The sequence below is a fragment of the Pongo abelii genome, chromosome 9, assembly GCF_028885655.2.
Source record: "Pongo abelii isolate AG06213 chromosome 9, NHGRI_mPonAbe1-v2.0_pri, whole genome shotgun sequence".
Lineage (NCBI taxonomy): Eukaryota > Metazoa > Chordata > Mammalia > Primates > Hominidae > Pongo > Pongo abelii.
Genome location: NC_071994.2, coordinates 109,845,492 through 109,872,408, shown reverse-complemented (window position 1 = coordinate 109,872,408; position 26,917 = coordinate 109,845,492). Strand labels below are relative to the sequence as shown.

Genomic DNA, 26,917 nt, shown 5'->3' with positions numbered 1-26,917 from the left:
GGAGTATGAATATTTAAGAAACATTAGGCATTACAATTTTTAAGAGTAAGAAAAAACAGACCTGATGAAAAATTACAGATATATCTAAAAGTATGGAATAATTTTCTTCAGGTGGAAAAACTGGGAAAAAAATACTTTCCAAAGGAATACTTGAAAGTTGGAAGGAGATGAAGGGATGGCTCTGGAAAAGGCGATTATTTGGAGATTATCTAGGCAAAATACTGACAGTTCTATTTTCATGGGGGATAATTATTTTATATTATAATTGTTCCTAATTTCAGTGATCATCTCTAGTGATAATGTTAATGAACAACCCTGGAGTGAGATGTCAGTATTTGACTGTGGCTGTTTGCAAACTCTGCTGTGATTATACACAGTTGTCTAATTGCTTAATTTATTGATGTTTTGCCGACGTGTTTTTCAGCAACATTTGTGATTGCAGATAACTAATCATTTCTCTTCAGGCTCATTATCATACGTTTGCATTTGATTTGTCTGATTGCTGCAGGTGGAAACAATAGGTGATGCCTACTGTGTTGCAGCAGGGCTTCACAGAAAAAGCCTCTGCCATGCTAAACCCATTGCTCTGATGGCCTTGAAGATGATGGAACTTTCAGAAGAAGTGCTGACACCTGATGGAAGACCGATTCAGGTAACCCTCCCAACAATCTAGTTTGAGTAGTAAGTGCACCATTAACTGGAGGAGGCAAATAATTCCCTTCCAAGTTCTACTTTTTGTAATTTATAGATCTAGAGAAGTTGGGTGCTTAAGGAGGACAAGGAGTGACTAGAGATAACTCATAAATCCAGGAAAAGAACAAATGGAATAGGTCCAAGATAGGAAAAGGTTTGTGGAAGGCAAATTACTGTGGAGGAAAGAAAGAGCTAAAAGATTAGACCCAAGGGAAGAACTTACTGTCAGTAACCAGGTCACCAAATCCAAGCAAGAATGATGATGAGATTCAGAGTTTTAGAGGTAATCCAAGAAGTAAAACACAAAAAAAGCAAGAAAATGGAGGACCTGCACAACTTCCTGTAGATAGTATAGATAGTATACAGTTATTCCTTGTGAAACTTCAGACCTCAGAGTTACTTCTGGAGTTTTTCTTGTGGCAGAGTTTGAAGATTGCAGCCTAGTAACTGTGAAAACTTTAAAAACAGTGGAAAGTCCAGATCCTGGTGTGTTGTACTCTTGGTTCTGATGGTCTGCAATCTGAGGTCTGCCTCTGGGAATGAATGAGGTCATCTACTGTATTTCTGCTTGAGCCCAGTGATGGATCCCAGGAGTGTCATTACTTTGAAATCAGAAATCTTATATTTGGGGAAGTAAACTTGTATTCAAGTCCACCCTTTTATAACAGCTTACCAGCTAAGAGTTAAGAAAACACGGGGGTGGGGTGGGGGGGGAGGGGGCAGGAAATGGCTAAAAATATAAGTACTGTTCTAGTTCTGGCGTTATAGCAGATTGGGGACCCTGAATAATCCATCTGATTAAAATTATGAAAATGTTGGGTTAAGTATATTAAAAAATATTTTTTAAAAAACTATTAGGCACTTCTCTGAGCTCATAGGAAAGGGAAAAACATGACATTTACACTATGTGTGTAGATTGAAAAAAAACGTAACTGGTGAATTTAACTTAAGAGCCCTGTTATTAGCAATGATAGAAGGAAACTAGGAAATACTGTTCCCCCCTGGAGGATGCCAACTTCAATCCTATCCTCAAATAATTTCCACAGATTCCATGTGTTGTAAAAATAAGGTCCTAGTTTGTGGTTGTATTTTTATCTTTTAGTTGTTCTTGATAAGCCGGAAGGTTTAATGTTTTAAATGATACATATTTTCTTTTATAATTTGTAAATTTTTGACCTGACTAGTTCACAAAAAATCCTTCCCGACTTAAGTCAGAATTTCCTAATGATAAATTTGCAGTTTTATAGTATGGGTTTTTACATTTAACCCACCTGGAAGATAAAGGTTATTAAAATGAATAATAAAAAAGAAAAAAGCCACACACACATACACACACATGAAAACAAAGTACTATGGGGAAGAACCGGGGGAAATTATAGATGTGAAAAAACATATCTGGGATGTTTTCAGATATCAAACTTATCAGACACAGAATTAAAATGACAATTTTTAACATAACTATAAGAAATAAAAAGAGGAGCTGAAAACTGTGAGAAAGGGACAAGACTTGGGAAAGAATCAGAGAACTTCTAAGGAATCAACATAATGCTTAAGAAAAGAAGAGAGAACAAGGTGGACAAGTTTAAAAGCAGATTAGACATAGATGAAGCAAGAATTTGTTCACTAAAAGAACTGAAGAAATTATCAATAACTGAGTTCAGATATTTAAAAATGGGGAATATGAATAAGAGAATGTAAAATATAAAATATGTGGGAGAGAGTGGAAAGATGTAATATATATTCAATTGAGGTTCCAAATGAAGGTAACAGAGTGAATACAAAAAAGAGAATTATTTTCAGGAACTATTAAAAGATGTCAATCAGTACCCAGACACAGTAATCAGTAGCCAGACACAGTAATTCCAAAGAATTCTGCAAAAGTTAAACCATAGGAATCCAAAACTAAACCCATCTTAACGAGACTGCAGGGCATCAGAGAAAAAGAGCAATTGATAAATTATAAAAGTGACAGGCTGGGCACAGTGGCTCACTCCTGTAATCCCAGCACTTAGGGAGGCTGAGGGGGTGGATCACAAGGTCAGGAGTTCAAGACCAGCCTGGCCAAGATGGTGAAACCCTGTCTCTACTAAAAATACAAAAAATTAGCCAGGTGTGGTGGTGGGCGTCTGTAATCCCAGCTACTCGGGAGGCTGAGGCAGAGAATTGCGTGAACCCGGGAGGCAAAGGTTGCGGTGAACCGAGATGCGCCACTGCACTCCAGCCTGGGCGACAGAGCGAGACTCCATCTCAAAAAAAAAAAAATTATAAAAGTGACATTGATTGGTGTGAAAAGGACAAGGCATTCAATAAATGCTTGGGGGACTATTGGCTATTCATGAAGAAAACTAATTGAAATTGGTATTGTACTTTATGAATCTTTATATAAATCAATTCTTGGTGTGGGGAGATAAATGTAAAAATTCATATTATAAAACTATAAATTTGTCATTAGAAAATTTTGACAAGTAGGGAAGGATTTTTTGTGAACTTATCAGGTCAAAAATTTGCAAATCATAAAATAAAAGTTTAGAACATTAAAATTAAAACCTTCCTGTTAAGAAGAACTAAAAAATTAAAATACAACTACAAATTAGGAGAATATTTTTTGTGACACATGTGATCAATAAGTATCTAGTTAACCTTGTCAGTAATCAAATTAATAGAAATTTACAACACTATCATATAGCATTTCTCCCTACTAGTTTGACACAACTTTGAAAGTCTGACAGTGCCACTGTTGGTGAGGATCTGTAGCAGCAGGAAATCTCACCCATAGCTAGCGGAAGTATAAATGGTACAATTTACTTGGCATTACCTGGTAAAGTTTAACTTTTGCATGTCCTACAACCCAGCATTTCCTCTCCTAGATGTTTACACATGTACAAGGGAAGTACTTGTGCATGTGTAGCAAAAGTCACACACAAGAATAGTTTTTGTAATAGTCTCAAACTCTAGCTAATTCAAATATCCGTCAACAGTAGGATAGATAAACTGTGATATATTTATACCTTGGTATACCATATAGTTGGGAACATGAATGACCTCAGCTACTGACATCAACATGGATGAATGTCAAAAACATAATCTTGAACAAAAGAATCAAGTCATTAAAGAATGCTGTAGTATTATTCCACTTAACTAAAGTTTAATACTGGAAAAATGGAAACAATTCTATTTAGAAATACCTGCATTGATGGCAAAAAGTGTAAAAAAAAGGGAATGATTAATACAAAATTCAAGCTGGTGCTTATGTCTGAGGGAAAGATTATGGGAAGTAAGAGGATACAATAGGGAAAATAAACATAGTATAAAATTTTTTATTTTATTACTCTTCTTTAATATGCACATATATGTTTATATTTAACCATTTAAAAGTGGAAAGAGAGTTTTCTAACCACTCCTACCAGTGATGAAAATGGGAAAATATGGAGCATTAAAAATAAAAATCTAGTTTAAGTTCCCTCAGGGAATAATTATTGAATGGTACTTCTACCACTGCCAGGAAAACAAACAAAAGGAATACTGTCTCAGATTTGCTACACACTGCAAATATAGACATTCCAGATTGAACTAATCAGTTCTTAAATTTTCAAGCCTACCAGCTGGGCAGGCTTCTTATTTGGGATTGTTTTTGATGTTGGATTTTCTCTTATGGAGAATATGTTTGTATTGAATTTAGCATTGTCATAGCACAGTTAAATTACCCGAGAACAAAATCAGGGAATTGTGTTTTACAGTGTGTTCATCAATATTTTCATTTGTGGGATTTAATATTAGCTCTTTCTTATGAATCAGATAGTCTTATTAAATCAGAAGAGGAAATATCCATAAAGATTTAATAAGAATGCAGAAAGAGAATTCAAAATAATAAACCACCTTAGTAATTTTAGCTTCATTACTAATTTATAGTATTTGCATGATTTGGGATTATTTTTCAGCGTATTAATTTGATTTTAAATTGCCTTCTAGCTTGGTGCTGTGGGAACATTTCCAAACTTATTGAGAGAATCTTTTATTATAAAACTGCTGGGGTGTTGTAGTAGAGTTGATATGTGATAGCTTAGTGTTTACCTCAAATTATGTAAGTTTTTAGGTGATTTAAATTACAAGTTATTATTATTGCAATAATTGACTAAAACTGAAGCCAAACTTTGAAAAGTAAATTGATAATTTGTATATGGTTTTATGAACCTTTGAGGCATCCTGTAATGATGGGAAATAGGAGCCAAAATTGTCATATACAATTGCTTGGAAATGATTGGTAATGCCCTTGACTCACTAATTGTAAAACTGCCTGCATTTATTTTTTTTTAATTTTGAAAATAACCAGAGAATGTAGCATTTTGTTTTTTCAGTCTATAAATACTCAAGTAAATTATTGTTCAATAAGTACTCTAATGAAACTCAGAGGCTACTTCTAGACCATATCTATAAACCATTCATAAATATGGTCTATCTATACACTACATTCTGAAAAATCAGTTCATGTTGACTTTAATTAGAACTGCTTTTATAAAAAGTGATCAGAACTTTTTCACCCTGGATCAATATGATATTTCTTCTGCTGGCTGAAAATATGGAAGAACAGCATTATGACTATTTCCTTTTTATTCTTCCCAAGGGAGAATCCAATTTTCTTTTTTTTTTTCCCCTCGAGACACAGGGTCTTGCTCTGTTGTCCAGGCTGGAGTGCAGTGGCACCATCACAGCTTACTACAGCCTCAGCCTCCTGTGCTCAAGGGATCCTCCCAACTCAGTCTCTGGAGTAGCTGGGACCACAAACATGTGGAACCACACCTGACTATTTTAAAAAAATTTTTTTAGTAGAGATGGGGGTCTCCCTATGTTGCCCCAGCTGGTCCTGAACTCCTGGCCTCAAGCAGTCCTCCTACCTCGGCCTCCCAAAATGGTGGGATTACAGGCATAAGCCACCATGCCAGGACTGAATTTTTAAATTTTAAACAGTAGACAATTGAAAAGTAAAATTATATTTGTATTCTCTCTTCCTTGTTTGCACTAGCTATATTGTGAATTCACTAGAAAAATGTATTACTTTACACTTTTCTCTAATCTTGTGAACCCAGAGGTATTTTGAATAGTTTTTAGTGCTGACTGGCTAACTTACACTAATAGCTTAACCACACTTTGATTAAAATAACCAAATATTTATTACTGCCTATGATTTATTCTTTCTTTAAAAAACACTGTTGATAGGGAAAGGGAAGTTGGGTCAAGGATTAACTAGAGAATGTGCCTAGGGTATATGAGAAAGACAAATAGCATTTTCACGAGTTAAGGCTTTTGAAGAATATTGAGTATGTCCAAATGTCTTTTAATTCTGTACTTAGTTTAAAAACTATTTTCATTAAATTTTATCTCATAGGCATACAAATTCAAATTTTCTTCATTAGTTCAAAGACAGTGCATTTTATATAATGAGGCAAGTATGGAGGAAACATTGTGAACTAGAGTTAAACAATGTGTAATCATGTTGTAATACTAATGTGTTTAGCAGTCTCAATTGCAAATCAGGGAAATGCTATGAGAAAAAGACTCATAGCATTTCCCTGATTTGCAATTGAGATTGCTAAACACATTAGTATTACTGACTGGTGCAAAAGCAGGAATATTATTGTACAACTTACACGTATTGTAACACATTAAATTTTAGCTCCTTAAGCTTCAACTTTTAATGAGCTTACAGGATTTTTTGAGATTATGCAATAATTATTCTCTAATAATTTTTAATTTTTAAATAGTTTTTGCTATTTGCAAAGGAAACCTGATGTTGTTATTTTAATATTTGGAGGGATTTGGGTTTTGGAAATATTGCAATATTTAATTAACCCTATCAGATTTCAGCCTGAGACTGTATTTAGAAAAAAGAAAAACTAATTACAGTTGGCACTCCATATCCATGAGTTCTGCATCCTCGGATTCAGCCAACTGTGGGTCAAAAATGTCGGTAGGCCAATGATAGTTGCTTCAGTACTAAACATGTATAGACATTTTTTTCTTGTCATTCTCTAAATAATACAGCATAACAACTATTTATTTATTATTTACAACACGTTACACATTATAAGTAATCTACAGGGGATTTAAAGATTTAAAGTATGTGGTAGGATGTCCATAGGTTATATGCATGTACAACACTACTTAATATAAGGGCTGCAAGTCTCTTATATTACTTATAATACCTAACAAAAAGTAAATGCTATATAAATCATTGTAATACTGTATCATTTTGCTTGTAGTTTTTAATTGTCGAATTGTTATTTTTATTTGTTTATATTTTAATTTTATTTTTTTAATGCCATATTTTCAATCCACGGTTGGTTGAACATGCAGATGTGAAACCTGTGGATACACAGGGTCGACTGTATTTGGTAACCTAATTAATTTTCTAAGATTCTTTGATAATTATTTATAAAACTCAAATTAGTACTTTTTAATCACATTGAGATTAAAAACATATAAGGAGAAAAACCTAAGGGGTCAGAAAAAACTACATAGGCATTATATAAAATTACTGTTAAGATACTGATCCCAGTTATCCTCATTTCTCATGTTTATCAATTAGGAGTATTTAAATTTGCTTTTAATCTCCTAGATAATGCATACAGTGGCAGTTTTCATAAGTCACTGTTCTATTGTAACAATAATATGGAAAAATACTGTATAATATTACTGGTGAAACTTATGACTAGATAGATATATTTTCTGATAGATTTATCATTCTGCATAATAAATTTATTTGGAACTATAAATTTGTTTTTAAAAAGTATTTATTTAAAGTATTAATATTTGTAAGTGTACCAGCAAAGTTATGAGTCTCTTCTGTAGTTTTCTTCCTTTTAATGATCAATGCCTCATTCTATACACTCTCCTTAGATCTATTTTCTAACTTGCCAATACTTCCCTCAGTTGGTTGTAAAAATTATTTATTAAACTCATCCACTTGATGCTTAAATGTTGATTATAACAGTTTATAGTGTTTTGCCGTTCCATTTATCTGACAAAATTTTTCTTACCGTTTTTATTTATTTTCTTGAATAAATCATCTGTAATGATTGTAAATGCTTCTCCTGGTAAGTCAGTCTCTAGAACTCCTGCAGTCTATTACATCATTTGTTCTTTCACTTAATTTTCAGTCACGTTACTTGTTTCCTGTGTGACTAATTACACTTTTTTTGTTTGAGTGCTGGAGATTGTATATAAAATATTATAGAAATAATTTAAGACTTAGGATGATTTTGCAGGGAAATTTTAGTGTGCTTCTTGAAAGAGACTAGGGGCTCTAGCAGTCAGCGATCAGGGGATTTAAAGCTGGGTTTTGGTCTCTGTGAGGACCTGTCTACTTCTGGTTCACCTCTATGTTTTGGTATGACCCTTATACCTGTGGTCATGGTCCCATCTCAAAGTGGGGAGGGCTTTCTACGGTCTTTGCCCTAGGAATTCTTAGGCTCCAATTTATGTTCCCTTAGCCCTGGGTGTCAAAAATGCTGCTCAGCTTCTCAACCTTTCCATTACCTTTTCTGGAGCCAGAAGATGCCCATAGGATAAAAGCACTGCCAAGTTTACTGTTCACTTCTCAGGTTTATCTTCTGCCATATCTTGGTACAATAATTTTTCATTACTTTGTTAGCTGACCAGCATAGGGTAATTCAAATGATATAACCTGCTATTTTATATGTATATATGCTAAGTTTCACAATAATTCTGTGAAGGAAGTATTGCTATTATTTCCAGTTTATAAATGAAGAAAATAAGCATAAAAAATAGTTAACCAGAGCTTCTAATATATATACTGTGTATACATTAAATAAAAGCATGTTAAATAACATTTATATTGTCAAATCTTCCTGTTGCCTTGAATATTCCATTAAAGTTAGACTTTTCATGACTTTAGTCTTCAAGAAATTTAAATGTATGTTAGATGTCCTCTTTGAAAAAGTAGAAGTAAGTTCTCTATTTTAAAGGCATTCCATCCAAAAATAAAATAATTTGTTTTTAAATTAGAAAGTAAGAGACATTCTAGCTGCATGTGGTGGTGGGGGGTGGGGCATACCTGTAGTCCCAGTTACTCGAGAAGCTGAGGAGGGAGGATGGCTTTAATCCAGGAGTTAGACACCAGCCTGTGCTGGACAGCATAACAATACCTTGTCTAGAAAGAGAGAGAGAGAGATTGAGATTGATTAAATTCAGTTATGTGAAAAAAATGAGTGTTATTCTATCATTTTGTCAACTGCAATCACTGGCCAGATTGGGTGGGGGATGTATTAGTCATGATGTTCTGCTTTTTTTCTATATTTTCCCCTTGTTTATTGTTTCTTGTGGATTGTAATACAGAAGCTACATATTTAAACTTTTTATATTTACATTATTTCATAGGGTAGTAATTGAATTTAAAGATTAGGTCATATTCTATTTAATTATTTTTATTTATTGAGCACATTTGTTTTAAGCCTAGAATTACTCTTCTGGCATGATGCTACAGTGCTGAACTTTAATACGCAAATTTATTTATAGACAAATCTACTTATTGAGCACATTATTTGTTTTAATTATAGAATTACTCTTCTGACATGATGTTATAGTGCTGAACTTTAAGAGACAGAGCATCCTTAATGCCTTACAATTCCTCCATAAGGTATCAGCATAATGATTTAAAACACAATATTGTATCTGTGATGTGTATGTCAGTGAGACAGAATTGCACAGCTAGTTTATTTTAGCTTTTATCTGTAATCATGAAAGATTCCAATTTTATATAATCACAGAATTTTAATCATATGAATAGTCTATCAGGCATACATTTCTAAAAATGCTAGTCTTACTGAAAAGTTTTATTATGATGTTTGTCAAACAGATTTCCCAAGCAGTCCTTTTGTGAAGATATTTGCATATTTATGCTACAAGAAAGAATAGTTAATAAGTTAGTGAAAGGAAAAACAAAACCGAGTGATGGGAAAAAAAGCTAAACTGATTCACGTGAAACTGTGCATGCAAAGCACAAAATTGCTTAGTTTGATTTTGTGCAGCAGTCTTGACTTTCACATTTTTGGAAGAAAAATATATTCTTTGGTGGAGACATGGTTTGAGTATTTTGTTAGTTAGCTAAATATTATCGCTATGAGGATAACTACCTTTAAATAAGTTATAATCTATTTCATGTATTTTATCCTGCCTCTTGTCTCCAGTGTCCCACTAAGACTACTGATACAATGTCCATAGAAGAGGCTAAAAGTTATATTAGCAAAGTCACTCATTTTTATTTGATTTTTGTGTGGTGTGCTTTAGAAGTGTGAAACTTCCAAGCAGTTAGGAAGCTCGTGTTTTTATTTATCTGACGTTTATGTAAAGAATAGGAATCTCCATCTGCCAATTTTTTTCCCCTTAGAGACAGTAAATGTGATTTCATCAACCCATTTAGTAGGTTAGCCCATTATCTTTAGCATATGGTCCCTTTCTTAGGTGTTTTTGAATGGGTTTTTAATCTTTTACTGACACTTTAATTTAGTCTCTTTCAAGGCTATATGCATATAGGCCAACATGAGTAGCCTGACTCTTACAATATGAAAAATGACATGAAAATAGCAAGATACAATACATAAGACAGTAATGTGCTATCTGCATGCTAATCATACTATTGATTTAGTTAGCTTTTACGTTTTTGACCTGTTGTTTTGAGATCTCATATCTCGTTTCAAATAAAAGTTTAAAAATTATTTAATCTCTTTATTAGTTTTCTAAAATTACAAAAAATAAAATGATCTCTGAAAACTAGTATTACAGAAGATAGTTAAAATCACCTATAATTTACCAACCAATTATAGCCATATTTTACATTTTTATATATCTTTAAAGTCTTTTTATATGCATACATTCAATACAAACACATAGAAATAGAAGGTATGGACTTAAAAAGTAGATTCTTTTAAAAACTGAATAAGCTTCATTCAACTTGGTAATTTCATGACACACAGTGTACCAAAGATGCAGAAAAAACTTTGTTAGCCCTAGGAAGAATCTTTCATTATTATTAACTCACTTTGGTTTTGTATTTTTCTGTTCCTACAGTTGAATTTTTGAGACACTGGAAGGTAACTCTTTAATCACCTGAGTTGCAAATGTGGTACTAACAATTCAGTGTCACAAGTGCTTTTCAAAGTATGTTAAGCTTTTTGTTGATGTCATGTAAGGCATATGGTAATTGTCTGGGTCACCACTATAATATTCCTTATTTGGAATGTGGTTTCCTAGCAACTCTGCTTTTTCCTAATGGCTGAATTGATTTCTGCACATTTGTAATGCTTCCTACTGCATCAGAAATTGTCACCTTGTGTGTAAATGTTACAAGACCAAATTTACATGTAGATTCCATTTTAAGAAATTATTTTGCTTTATTACTTGCCTTTAATGTGTTTGTTGAGAGGTTAAACCAATCATAAAAAATGAATTTAGAAAACCTCATTAATTCAGACTCTTTAGGGAAATATGGTAATTTTGACAAATTCCAAAATACATGCAAATAGTTCTTAGTGGGGAACCTCCTGAAGTTGAAGAAACAGAGTAATTTTGATGGTCAAATGACCATGTAATCAGGAGGTTGTTAGAAACATAGGTCCGGAGTATGCATGGGGTGTCCCAAGGGAGAAAAGGCTTACTTTGGAGTCTTGCTGTTTCAACTCACAGGAAGCCTGATTCTACATGAATCTGGCTGGAGCCTTGCTGGCAGCGACTTTTACTCATTTATTCAATAAATGTTTTTTGAATGCTTATTATTTTCTAAACAATTGGTTAGGTATTAGAAATGTGAGAGTAAGCAAACCAGGTACATCCCTGATCCTCCCAAGAATTACAGCCTATGGAACCAACAACTACAAATTACTAACTTGGTGAGGAAGGAGAAATAGACTCAGTTTTCTCTCAATATCCTTTCCACCTTAACATCGAGAGGTTTCGGTTAGGCTTTTAGGAGTATAATTCTTTGTAGAGCAAATATTCAAGATGTCATTTACATTCAGACCTACATTATTTTGGTGTTTTTGTAGATTTCATATGTTCTTAGGGAAGTGAGGTTGAAAAGCATTAAAAACCAACTGTGTGGTAGTGGTTAGCTTGACAGTTTACATATTATCTCACTTAATCTACACAACACTAAGAAGGGCATATATGCAATTTTTATATACTTAAAAGATAAAAAAGACATTCAGGTTAAAAATATATATAAGAGTATAAGGAAAAAAATGCATACTGGACACTTTCCAGATGTCAGACTTGTGCCATGTCTTTATGCACTTTTTTATTCCTGCCCCCCCACCCCCGCAAAAAAAAAAAAACTCTGCAAAGTAAGTTTCATGAATCTTATTTTACATTTAAAGATTTTGAGATTTAGAAAGTTTATATAATTTGATCAAGGTTATGTAGCTAGCCAATTGCAGAACTAAATTTGAATCCAGATATATCTGTTTGGAAAAAAGAAAAAAGCTTTGCTTTTTTTCATTATAGGAAACTGTAGAATGCCCAGAGTAGAATTTTATTACCTGAGTACTTAATAACAAGAGTTACTTCTCACCTAGTGCTTACTACGTGCTCAGCATTATGCCAAGCTAGAGTGCGTGAGCACTCTCTGTCTTACATGTCCTTTCCCTTCCTAATATATATGCATATACACATACACCTGTATAATTATTTACACGTATGTGTATGTTTTAGGCATATTTTCATATTTGTGAAATATGCCTGTACTGTATATACATAATTATTACAACAATAATGGACCATGAATTAGATGTTATCTCTATTTATAAATGGGAAAACCAAGACTGAAAGGTTAAGGGACTTTTTGTCAAGAGTAAATAATATTACTAAGTAAGAATTGATTCGGAATTGGAATTCAAATCTGTTTGACTTCAAAGTCCATGCTCTTAACCATTACTGCCACTCACAATACAATTAGAGTGTATTTAATATGATTTCTAATCTTATGACTAAGCTAATAACTTTAATCTTCCTTAAAAAATTATTTCTTTTCCCTGTTCCTTAAGAAAGAAGTGTGAAGACGTAATAGCTGTGCAATGTCTTGAAGGCATTCTAACTCGAGGCAAACTCTATTGACTATAACTCTACATCGAGATGTTGAAATAATGAGGACAATTATGTCGACATTTAACAGAATGAGTTGAAAATTGATAGTTCTATAGAATTTCAAAATATCTGAAGAAAAAATTAAGTTGGGAATAATATTGAAATATACACTTCTGTAATATTAGCTTTTTATAAAAAATAGAAGAAATGATCTTTTTGTAGAAACATAATAATCCAAAAACTAGGAAAGCAGAGATTTAAAATCGTATCAGAGAATCCAAAAGGCATATTTACTCTTTTGGACATATTATTTTCCAGATGGTATCAGTTGATCCTTTTGGATATTACGTTATCTAAGATGATTTTTTATTTACAATAATGAAAAGCACTGATTGAAAATGAAAAATGTAGTCAAATAGTTTGATCAGTCAGCCTGCAAGCTTTTACTGAATTTCTCTCATGTGCAAAATCACATAATTGAGTTGCAGACTGAACTGCATGAGTGCCAAATACTAATCTGCTTTTTTTTTCTTGGCTCTCAAGTCAAAATTCTGTCTACACAATACTCAAACATCTGGTCACTTAAATCCATTCAGCCAAAAATTCAATTGACCGCCCAGATTTTCTGACTCCAGAATTCCATTCAACTTGTTTGCCTTAATTAGTTAGTTTATCTGAAAGCTATGTCAAATAGGCAATAGCGTATATTTAGTTATTTCAGTAGTACTTGGCATCTCACGTATGAAAAGGTACAGTTACGGAGGGAAGAAAACACAGGTTCTATTCCTTCCACCTCCATCAAGCTTTTAACAGATTTGATGTTGTTTTCTGCCTCCTATACTGTTTGCCTTCTTTTTTGAGTTGGTCTCACCCATCTCTCACTGCCCCCAATTCTCGGGACCCCTCAGTCTCCATTTCTCCCTCAATTTCCTAAAAGTGACATCAATTTTCCATGAATTACCTAAGAACGACTTACCAACAAAAATTACATTGTTATGAATAATGTACGTAAAACTGTTGATACTGGCTAACTTAGGGGAAAGATCTTTTTCCATTTTTAATCTTATAGTTTTATATCTGTTCACATTTTCCAAATATATGTATGAATTATTTATGTATTGCCTTTTAGTATCTATAGAAATTATATGGGAGTTGCCATCATGGGCCATTTTTCTTTCCTTCTTTAAAGTTTCCTATACTTAAAATAACTCATAAATATAATTTCTAAAGTAAGCACAAATTCTCACTTATATATTTGGTTCACAGGAATAATCAGCAGGCAATGCCTAAAACTGCACAGAATAAAAATTTTTATTGGCTAAAAATTAGTGGAAGCATCAAATGTCTTTGACAAAATTACACTGTGAAACATTTGGCCAGCCTAATGAGGGTTTATAGAAATAATGACCATAAAAGAAAACTATACTGGCAGAAATTAATATGAGCAAACTACTGCTTAATGAGTCACAAATCATCACTGTAAAGTTTCAATGGGAAAGAATTCATGCCAATTAAAATATTTTCAGAGGGACACAACTGGAAATGTAAAATATTAGAATCAATTTATATGTAGTATATAGAAAATAGATCAAGGAATTAAATTGACTTAATAGCGTTTAGTCCAGAAAATAATTTTCTTCATAATAATTCTTCAGTATTAGTAAATTTCATTCAATCTTTGTACTCCTTTGTTGGGGTGCAAATGTCTTGAACTATAACTGTTTTATTAGCCTAAGGAATTATTTGATGAATTAACAGAAGCTGTATCATGGTTCTAGACATTCATGCTCAATAAACTGAATTAAATATTACCAACTGGTAGGAGAAAGTAGAGAATTTTATTTAGTTGTGGCAGTGATAGCTATTATATCTTTGTATGATTATAGTTTTTATCCCTCTGATCCTTTGCTGCACAAGTAAATATTCTTTTATATTTGCAACTTTTTGCCGTGTCTTTTACCTCATATATAAATAAGTAAATACCTTGACTTCCAGGTTTTTAATAAACTTATAGTATTCTCCATTTCTTTTATTGTGTTTTCTCATCTTTCTCTTACCCTAAATTGTGTATTCATAATCTTGTCCTTTTGAAAAATACTGAACTTATCCCATGCTCATATTTTACCTCAGCACTCAAAATATAAATTAGTAATTTTGCTACCCAAAGTATAATGAAGTAAAGTAGACCTGCCTCATTACACCGTGAGAATACCTATTATGAGTTTGTGATTACAGTGATCACACTGTGCTCTATGCAGTGCAGCATCCTGTGCTATATTAAAATCTCTTTACTAGTTAGTTGTGTTACTGTAGCACACTATATCCAAACATTGTTCTGTGTTATTTTTCTCTTCATTTTAACTGTAGTTTGTGAAAACTCTTACTTTGTGGTTAAGAAGGCCTGTCCAGGGAAGCAAGAGTCATCCATATTTTAAAAATATACAGTTTATCAGAACTCTAAGCATACTGTGTCAGCCACAAACAATCATGGCAAAGCTTCCCTTTTAAACTTGGTGCTTCAAGGGTTGTTTATGCCTTCAAAAATTTGCTCCAAAATTACTAATTCCTATTTTACACCAGGAAAGTTATTAGTGTGTTCAAGTAGATTGATATTTAGATTTAAAAATTATCTCAGACAAACATATTTCTATCCATCTCTATGGCATCGTTTTGATGGCCAATTTATGCCAGATTCTAGAGCCAAATGTATTTGCCTGAGGTCTCCAGATGTTTTCTGACTTGCTGCTGGTGTCTGAAAAAACATTGCAACTATGACTGTAAATTCAGCCTTTGTGCTTTACTGAACTGGGGCTAAGACACCCATCCTTCTTTTCTTGTGGTTTAGCTTAGCCAGAAATGCACCAGAGATAATTTACAAAAGGATAATTATATAGTAGCTTAGGAAATTTAGTTGTGAATAACTAACATTTTGTAAGCTTTTAAAAGTTGGAAATTTGAAGATCAACTCTCATTTCATACATGATAAAAAGATATCAAAAAAGCATTTGATTATACTTAAGTTATCTAACTAGTTAGCAATAGGATCTGAACATGTGAAATTCACCAGGGAAACTAATGAAGAAGATAAGGCCAGAAGGCGGAGAAATAATTTTGTAGTTTTGCTTTTTCTGGCAACTGTTCATCATGATAGAAGAAGTATAATTTGGAAAGTGTGTTTTGAGGTTATTACATGAAAGAGGTGGAAAACTGCACAAATCTGTGGCAGAAGGTCCAATTATCTTGACCTCTTGAGTGTCATTTCTCTATTATCAGAGTATTACTATTTTTACTGTTTCATTTTTAATCTTTTAAAACTATTAATTCTTTCCCCAGTTCCTGTCTTCCTTCTGCGAGAGCCTCTCATTATGAATATGGGGCAATTATTCACATAGAATTTAGCCAAAGTTGACATGGATTTTTTTCTCCTTTTAACCTTTAGTATTTTCTATGGAAATGATGGGCCAGTTATTTGTTAGCTTGTGAAAGGAGGAAAAAACAATAAATGTGTACCTTTATATCCCCACGCCTCTTCTGTATTATCTCTCAGAACATATTAATTTAATTTTTTGAAAATACCAGATCTTTAAAAATAGTGGTGCATCTTCAGGAATATTTATTTTTTCATCATTTCTTCTATTTGTTACCATCCTCAAGCATGTCAAAAAATTAGAATAAAATTATTTTACCTACTTTGTCCAAATATCAAGTTGTAAATACTATTCATGTATTAAAAAGTGAAAAACTATGACTGTTATAAAAAACATATGCTCACATAAACAATCGTTTTATGTATCATTCCTTGAAGTTCGGCCCACTTTAGAAATTCACATATAACCATGCCTCCAAACTCATCATAGCTTAGAATTGTTCCAACTACAGAATCTCAACTCCAAATGTCTTTTCATAGTCACATTACTTGTTCTTCTGCCACTTTCTATTCTACGATTCTCACTCATCACTGTGATGTATAAGCCTTTATCCATTCTTAGGTTTCCAGTCTATTTTGAGTATATTAGTTTTCTATGTCTGACATAACAAAGAACCAACAAACTAAGTGGCTTAGAACAACAGAAATTTGTTGTCTCACTGTTCTGGAGGCTAGAATCCCGAGATCAACGTGTTGGCCGTTTTATTTGAAGACGTTTTATTTGAAGACACTAGGGAAGGAGCTGTCCAGGTCTCTCTACTATTACTAGATTCTGGTCGTTCCTTGGCAGCATAGCTCCAGTCTTTACATGGCATTCTCCCTGTGGGCATGTATGTATCTGTGTCCAAATTTCTCCTTTTTTTTTTTTGAGACAGAGTTTCGCTCTTGTCATCTAGGCTGGAATGCAGTGGCACAATGTCTGCTCACTGCAAGCTTCACCTCCCAGGTTCAAGCGATTCTCCTGTCTCAGCCTCCCGAGTAGCTGGGATTACAGGCGCCTGCCCCAATGACTGGCTAATTTTTGGTATTTTTAGTAGAGACAGGGTTTCGCCATGTTGGGCAGGCTGGTCTCGAACTCCTTACCTCAGGTGATCTGCCCGCTTCGGCCTCCCAAGGTGCTGGGATAACAGGCATGAGCTATCACGCCTGGCCATTTCTCCTTTTTATAAGGATACTAGTCATATTGGATTAGGGGGTCCCCGCTACTCTGGTAGGAACTCATATTAATAATTTTCAATTTGACTAATTATATCAGCAATTACCCTACTTCTAATTAAGGTTAAATTCTGAGATACTGAGGATTAGGAACTCACTATATGAATTTAAGGGGGTAGGGCACAATTCCATCCATAATACCTTCTTATGTAGAAAAGAAGAATCCCATTATCTCCTATCTCAACATGGCTCCTATCACCCCTCTAATTTTATTCTTCTTTGTCTTCCATCATACAGAACTACCTAAGTAGAAAATTCTTGCTCTGGAATTGATGGACATTACTGGTGAAAATTACATAATCATGGTAATAAAATACCCAATAAGAATGCATATGTTTTGAACTCAACTGGGCCTTAAATCTGTAGGGATCTTGTTTCACCATTCACCATCCCCTAGCTATGACTGTTGCAAATACTTGCTTTTTTTTTTTTTTTAATAATTTCAACTTTTGTTTTAGATTAAGGGGTACATGTGCATGTTTGTTACATGGGTATGTTGTGTGATGCTGAGGTATGGGATACAAATGATCCCATCGTCTAGGTAGTGAGCATAGTCACTACATTTGTTTGACTTTTAACTTTGCTACTCTTACTCCAAACAGACCCCTCCTTTCCTAACTAAATGAAATGCTAGAAGACATCAATATGAATAAACTCGACATTCTTTCCACACCCCTCCCCAACACTATTCTTTCTTCAAATATCTTCTCTGCCTTTCATCTCTCCCCTTTGACTGGCCCCAGTGTGTCAACAAAATCTCCTCTTTAATTAATGCAAAAATGTCATTTTCTTTGAAAGCTTCCCTCTCTAACTATGCTACATGCTGCTTCTTTGCTTATGATAAAAAAATAATGGAAAGCCACTCTGTTGACTCTTCATTGCCTAGGAAATAAGAACTAAATCCTAATCAGTAAGTACCTTTAATGTGTTCTCAAGCTAGTTGTTGAAACCTGTATTCTGGTGAGCTTTCAAGATGGCCGAATAGCAACAGTTGTGGTCTGCAGCTCCCAGTGAGATCGATGCAGAAGACGGATGATTTCTGCATTTCCAACTGAGGTACCTGGTTCATCTCATTGAGACTGGTTGGACAGTGGGTGCAGCCCATGGAAGGTGAGCCGAAGCAGGGCAGGATGTGGCATTGCCTCACCTGTGAAGTGTAAGGAGTGGGGGATTTCCCTTTCCTAGCCAAGGGAAGCCGTGAGAGTCTATACCGGGAGGAACGATACACTCCTACCCAAATACTGCACTTTTCCCACTGTCTTCGCAACCAGCAGACCAGGAGATTCCCTCTGGTGCCTGGCTCGGTGGGTCCCACACCCACGTAGCCCAGCAAGCTAAGATCCATGGGCTTGAAATTCTCACTGCTAGTGCAGCAGTCCATGGATCGACCTGGAATGCTGGAGCTTGGTGTGGGGAGGGGCATCCATCATTGCTGAGGCTTGAGTAGGTGGTATTATGCCCACAGTGTAAACAAAGCTGCCAGTAAGCTCAAACTGGGTGGAGCCCACTGCAGCTCAGCAAGGCCGACTGCCTCTCTAGATTCTACCTCTGTGGGCAGGGCATATTTGAACAAAAGGCAGCAGTCCCAGTCAGGGACTTATAGATGAAACCCTCATCTCCCTGGGACAGAGCACCCGGGGAAAGGGGTAGCTGTGGGCAAAGCTTTTGCAGACTTAAACAGCCCTGCCTGACAGCTCTAAAGACAGCAGTGGTTCTCCCAACACCACATTCGAGCTCTGATAACAGACAGACTGCCTCCTCAAGTGGGTCCATGACCCCCATGCAGCCTAAATGGGAGACATCTCCCAGTAGGGGCTGACAGACACCTCATACAGGAGAGCTCTGGCTGACATCTCGTAGGTGCCCCTCTGGGACAAAACTTCCAGAGGAAGGATCAGGCTGCAATATTTGCTGTTCTGCAGCCTCCGCTGGTGATACCCAGGTAAACAGGGTCTGGAGTGGACCTTCAGCAAACTCCAATACACCTGCAGCTGAGGGGCCTGACTGTTAGAACGAAACCTAACAAACAGAAAGGAATAGCATCAACATCAACAAAAAGGACACCCACACCAAAACCCCATCCATAGTCACCAATATCAAAGACCAAAGGTAGATAAATCCACAAAGATGGGGAGAAACCAGTGCAAAAAGGCTGAAAATTCCAAAAATCAGAATGCCTTTTCTCCTCTAGGGGATCATAACTTCTTGCCAGCAAGGGAACAAAACTGGATGGAGAATGAGTTTGATGACTTGACAGAAGTAGGTTTCAGAAGGTGGGTAATAACAAACTTCTCCGAGCTAAAGCGGCATGTTCTCACCCAATGCAAGGAAGCTAAAAAGCCTTGAAAAAAGGTTAGAGGAATGGCTAACTAGAATAACCAGTTTAGAGAAGAATATAAATGACCTGATGCAGCTGAAAAACATAGCACAAGAACTTCGTGAAGCATACACAAGCTTCAATAGCCAAATCTATCAAACAGAAGAAAGGATATCAGTGATTGAAGATCAAATTAATGAAATAAAGTGAGAATACAAGATTAGAGAAAAAAGAGTAAAAAGAAATTAACAAAGCCTCCAAGAAATATGGGACTATGAGAAAAGACCAAATCTATGTTTGATCGGTGTACTTGAAAGTGACAGGGAGAATGGAATCAAGTTAGAAAACACTCTTCAGGATATTATCCAGGAGAACTTCTCCAACCTAGCAAGGCAGGCCAACATTCAAATTCAGGAAATACAGAGAACACCACAAAGATATTCCTCGAGAAGAGCAACCCCAAGAAACATAATAGTCAGATTCACCATGGTTGAAAGGAAGGAAAAAATTTTAAGGACAGCCAGAGAGAAAGGTCGGGTTACCCACAAAGGGAAGCCCATCAGACTAACAGCAGATCTCTCGGCAAAAACCCTAAAAGCCAGAAGAGAGTGGGGGCTAATATTCAACATTCTTAAAGAAAAGAATTTTCAACCCAGAATTTCATATCCAGCCAAACTAAGCTTCATAAGTGAAGGAGAAATAAAATCCTTTACAGACAAGCAAATGCTGAGAGATTTTGTCACCACCAGGCCTGCCTTACAAGAGCTCCTGAAGGAAGCACTAAACATGGAAAGGAACAACCAGCCACTGCAAAAACACGCCAATTGTAAAGACCATCGACACTATGAAGAAACTGCAGCAACTAACAGGCAAAACAACCAGCTAGCATCAGAAGGACAAGATCAAAATCACACATAACAGTATTAACCTTAAACGTAAAAGGGCTAAATGCCCCAATTAAAAGACACAGACTAGCAAATAGGATGAAGAGTCAAGACCCATCAGTGTGCTGTATTCAGGGGACCCATCTCAGGTGCAAAGACACACATAGGCTCAAAATAAAGGATGGAGGAAAATCTACCAAGCAAATGGAAAGCAAAGAAAAGCAGGGGTTGCAATCCTAGTCTCTGATAAAACAGACTTTAAACCAACAAAGATCAAAAGAGACAAAGAAGGCCATTACGTAATGGTAAAGGTATCAATGCAACTAGAAGAGCTAACTATACTAAATATCTATGCACCCAATACAGGAGCACCCAGATTCATAAAGCAAGTCCTTAGAAACCTACAAAGAGACTTAGACTCCCACACATTAGTAATCGGAGAATTTAACACCCTAATGTCAACATTAGACAGATCAACCAGACAGAAAATTAACAAGGATATCCAGGACTTGAACTCTGCTCTGGACCAAGTGGACCTAACAGACATCTACAGAACTCTCCACCCCAAATCAACAGAATACACATTCTTCTCAGCACCACATTGCACTTATTCTAAAATTGACCACATAACTGGAAGTAAAACACTCCTCAGCAAATGTGAAAGAACAGAAATCACAACAAACTGTCTCTCAGACCACAGTGTAATCAAATTAGAACTCGGGATTAAGAAACACTCAAAACCGCACAACTACATGGAAACTGAACAACCTGCTCCTGAATGACTACTGGGTAAATAACGAAATGAAGGCAGAAATAAAGATGTTCTGTGAAACCAATGAGAACAAAGACACAATGTACCAGAATCACTGGGACACATTTAAAGCAGTGTGTAGAGGGAAATTTATAGCACTAAATACCCACAAGAGAAAGCAGGAAAGATCTAAAATCGACACCCTAATATCACAATTAAAAGAATAGAGAAGCAAGAGCAAACAAATTCAAAAGCTAACAGAAGACAAGAAATAACTAAGATGAGAGCAGAATTAAAGGAGATAGATAGAGACACAAAAAAACCCTTCAAAAAAATAGTGAATCCAGAAGCTGGTTTTTTGAAAAGATCAACAAAATAGACAGAAGCTAGCAAGACTAATAAAGAAGAAAAGAGATAAGAATCAAAGAGACACAATAAAAAATGATAAAGGGGAAATCACCACCGATCCCACAGAAATACAGTCTACCATCAGAGAATACCATAAACACCCCTATGCAAATAAATTAGAAAATTAGGAAGAAACTGATAAATTCCTGGACACATACACTCTCCCAAGACTAAACCAGGAAGAAGTAAAATTTCTTAATAGACCAGTAACAGTTTCTGAAATTGAGGCAATAATAGCCTACCAACCAAAAAAAGTCCAGGACCAGACGGATTCACAGCCGAATTTCCCAGAGGACAAAGAGGAGCTGGTACCATTCCTTCTGAAACTATTCCAATCAATAGAAAAAGAGGGAATCCTCCCTAACTCATTTTATGAGGCCAGCATCATCCTGATACCAAAACCTGGCAGAGACACAACAAAAAAAGAGAATGTTAGGCCAATATCCCTGATGAACATCGATGTGAAAATCCTCAATAAAATACTGGCAAACCAAATCCAGCAGCACATCAAAGAGCTTATCCACCACGATCAAGTCAGCTTCATCCCTGGGTTGCAAGGCTGGTTCAACATGTGCAATCAATAAACGTAGTCCATCACAAAAACAGAACCAAAGACAAAAACCACGTGATTATCTCAATAGATGCAGAAAAGACCTTCAACGAAATTCAACAGCCCTTCATGCTAAAAACTCACAATAAACTAGGTATTGATGGAACGTATCTCAAAATAATAAGAGCTATTTATGACAGACCCACAGCCAATATCATACTGAATGGGCAAAAACTGGAAGCATTCCCTTTGAAAACTGGCACAAGACAGGGATGCCCTCTCTCACCACTCCTATTCAACATAGTATCGGAAGCTCTGGCCAGGGCAATCAGGCAAGAGAAAGAAATAAAGAGTAATCAGTTAGGAAGAGAGGAAGTCAAATTGTCTCTGTTTGCAGATGACATGATTGTATATTTAGAAAACCCCATCATCTCAGCCCAAAATCTCCTTAAGCTGATAAGCAACTTCAGCAAAGTCTCAGGATACAAAGTCAATGTGCAAAAATCACAAGCATTCCTATACACCAATAATGGACAAACAGCCAAATCATGAGTGAACTCCCATTCACAATTGCTACAAAGAGAATAAAATACCTGGGAATCCAACTTTCAAGTGATGTGAAGGACCTCTTCAAGGAGAACTACAAACCACTGTCCAATGAAATAAAAGAGGACACAAACAAATGGAAGAACATTCCATGCTCATGGATAGGAAGAATCAATATCATGAAAATGGCCATACTGCCCAAAGTAATTTATAGATTCAATGTTATCCCCATCAAGCTACCACTGACTTTCTTCACAGAATTGGAAAAAACTACTTTAAATTTCATATGGAACCAAAAAAGAGCCAGCATTGCCAAGTCAATCCTAAGCCAAAAGAACAAAACTGGAGGCATCACACTACCTGACTTCAAACTATACTACAGTAACCAAAACAGCATGGTACTGGTAGGAAAACAGATGCATAGACCAACGGAATAGAACAGAGGCCTCAGAAATAACACCACACATCTAAAATCATCTGATCTTTGACAAACCTGACAAAAACAAGCAGTGGGAAAAGGATTCCCTATTTAATAAACAGTGTTGGGATAACTGACTAGCCATGTGTAGAAAGCTGAAACTGGATCCCTTCCTTACACTTTATACAAAAATTAATTCAAGATGGATTAAAGACTTAAATGTAAGACCTAAAACCACAAAAACCCTAGAAGAAAACCTAGGCAATACCATTCAGACATAGGCGTGGGCAAAGAACTTCATGACTAAAACCAAAAGCAATGGCAACAAAAGCCGAAATTGACAAATGGGATCTAATTAAGCTAAAGAGCTTCTACACAGCAAAAGAAACTATCAGCAGAGTGAACAGGCAACCTACAGAATGGGAGAAAATTTTTGCAATCTATCCATCTGACAAAGGGCTAATATCCAGAATCTATAAAGAATGTCAACAAATTTACAAGAAAAATACAAACCCATCAAAAAGTAGGCAAAGGATATGAACAGACACTTCTCAAAAGAAGGCATTTATGCAGCCAACAGACATATGAAAAAATGCTCATCATCACTTGTCATTAGAGAAATGCAAATCAAAACCACAATGAGATACCATCTCACGCCCTCATGCCCGTTAGCATTATGATCATTAAAAGTCAGGAAACAACAGATGCTGGAGAGGATTTGGAGAAATAGGAATGCTTTTACACCGTTGGTGGGAGTGTAAATTAGTTCAACCACTGTGGAAGACAGTGTGGTGATTCCTCAAGGATCTAGAACCAGAATTACCATTTGACCCAGCAATCCCATTACTGTCTGTCTACCCAAAGGATTATAAATCATGCTCCTATAAAGACACATGCACATGTATGTTTATTGTGGCACTGTTCACAATAGCAAAGACTTGGAACCAACCCAAATGTCCATCAGTAATAGACTGCATAAAGAAAATGTGGCATATATACACCAAGGAATACTATGCAGCCATAAAAAAGGATGACTTCTTGTCCTTTGCAGGGACATGGATGAAGCTGGAAACCATCATTCTCAGCAAACTATCACAAGGACAGAAAACCAACACCGCATATTCTCACTCGTAAGTGGGAGTTGAACAATGAGAACACATGGACACAGGGAGGGGAACATCACACACCGGGGCCTGTCGGGGGATTGGGGCTTGGGGGAAGGATAGCATTAAGAGAAATACCTAATGTAAATGAGTTGATGGGTGCAGCACACCAACATGGCACATGTATACCTATGTAACAAACCTGCATGTTGTGCACGTGTACCCCAGAACTTAAACTATAATAAAACTATATTCTATTAAATAAACCTTTTTGAACCATAATATGGCATTAAACATTCCAGATTATTGCCACTCTGTACATTGCTATCTCTTTACCATATTCACCAAGTTTACCTTAGCCATGTTGTTAATTGGTTTGTTATATTTATATTAGGGTTTGTTACATTTATATTGTGTTTATTTTCTTATTCTATCCATCTTTCTTGGCCAGCTCAAATCCTAAGAAGTCATCTCCAACGCTCACAATCTCCTTAGTAGCAATTACTTTCTTCTTCCTTAGGAAACTGATAACTGTCACAATTTACTGTTGGTATTTAACATATTGTAACTTGCAAATAAATTGTGTGTGTAAATTCCTGTGTTGTATGTACTAGGCTGTGAGAACTTTCCTGTTTGGGACTATGTCCTGTTCGTCTTTGTATATCATAGTGCAAGGAATTTATTATTTGTGAATTAAACAGATTTATCAATGTAGAAATATATAAAATTCTGCAGCAAAATATGGAAAATTATATCCTGATATACATTTAATTCTTTATTCATTTTTCATACATTGGTTTTACATATAAAATATTATCAAGACACTACCATGTGCTTAATACAAGGTACTAAATAAACTGAAATTTATTTTATAATTTAATTCTACAAATAAATCCACTCTGGTAGCATTTGGGGAATATAATATTGACTTTATATTTTAAAATAAAAATATGAAAGTTTATTTTATTTTATTTATTTATGTATTTATTTGAGACACAGTCTTGCTCTGTCACCTAGGCTGGAGTACAGTGGCACGATCTCGGCTCATTGCAACCTCCACCTCCCGGGTTCAAGCAATTCTCCTGAGCAGCTGAGACTACAGGCGCCCACCACCAGGCCCAGCTAATTTTTTTGTATTTTTAGTAGAGACGGGGTTTCACCATGTTGGTCAGGCTGGTCTAGAACCCCTGACCTTGTGATCCACCTGCCTCGGCCTCCCAAAGTGCTGGGATTATAGGCGTGAGTCACCGCGCCCGGCTGAAAGTTTATTTTAAAATGTAAATTAGAAAATACTGGCAAATGTTTTTGCACGTGGTCTCTTAAGAACCATAGCTCAGAACCCTGGGATGTGATACAGTACTATTCACATCAGTACTACTCAGACACATTGAAAACCTGGTCCTGTGACAAGTCCCATGAAGGGAATCCCTAAGGGAATAGAGAAGAGGATGCTGTTTAATGATTTGATGCATGATAGTAACCACAGGAGAATAAAACTTCGAAAGAGAGTCTTTATAAGCTGGATTTAATGAAACTGATCATTTCCAATTCTATTGTATATCATTTACTGCCTTAGCTGGCAAGACTCTAGAAATAGAGAAGATTCTTCCTTTTCATATGTGTACATTTTAATATCTTGAATACAGAGGACTACTTATAGAATTCAGTGAAGTTACCAAAGGTTGAATAATTAGCTATTTCTGCCCTTTACTAGTTGTTAGATTTATCATTATCAACCTTTGCAGTGAAAAGTAGAAAAAATACAAACTGCACCAACAGTTGGGCTAGTCATACATTTTACACAGTGACAATATCCCATTAAAATGGTATTCTTAAAGAGGAGATGTGTGAATTAATATGCAGTGGCACATAGAATTAACCAGGCATCATCATTTTATTTCAGAAGCACTCATATGATTAAATTTCTGAGCTAAAAATTCATCCTTAAAAGTTATACTTTAGCAGAATGACTGATTTTATTTTACAGCTGTCAATTTGATTGACAAGTAGGATCCATCAAGTGTGTTTCTATTCTTGTAATCCAGGGACACCTTGAAAAGATTTCCCAAAAGAAGAGAAAGAAATATTATGGAAAAAAAGGAAACTGCATTTCTAATTAAGAACTTAATTTGTGATGAAAATATATAATTTTTTTTTTTACATCCACTATGGTGCTAAAACCACTACACTGGAAAAATCCCTTAGTTATGGGGTAATTGGTATAAATCAAATATCTTTCTTATTTAGCAACCATTTATAGTGCTGAATTCATTTATAGTAGTATCATTTTGTATTTTTATGCAGTTTGAATTGGTACTGTTTTCTAATTGCAGCAAGGACTTTACTGCATAATAATTTAAAATTTTAGCTTTGTAATAGCTCATGAAAATATTCAATATTTTGTTATGTTGTTGTGATGGTTAATATTAGGTGTCAACTTGATTGGACTGAGGGATGCCTAGATGGCTGGTGAAGCATTATTTCTGGGTGTGTTTGTGAGGGTATTGCCAGA

At 35.3% G+C, this 26,917-nt stretch overlaps 1 protein-coding gene across 1 annotated transcript in view; it reads left to right on the top strand.

Moving 5' to 3' along the window:
• GUCY1A2 (guanylate cyclase 1 soluble subunit alpha 2) overlaps positions 1 to 26,917 on the top strand; it is a 358,031-nt gene that overhangs the window by 254,676 nt on the left and 76,438 nt on the right. Inside the window, exon 6 of the mRNA XM_002822429.6 lies at positions 509 to 652. Coding sequence (XP_002822475.3) covers positions 509 to 652 — 144 coding nt within the window. The remainder of the gene's footprint in view (positions 1 to 508; positions 653 to 26,917) is intronic.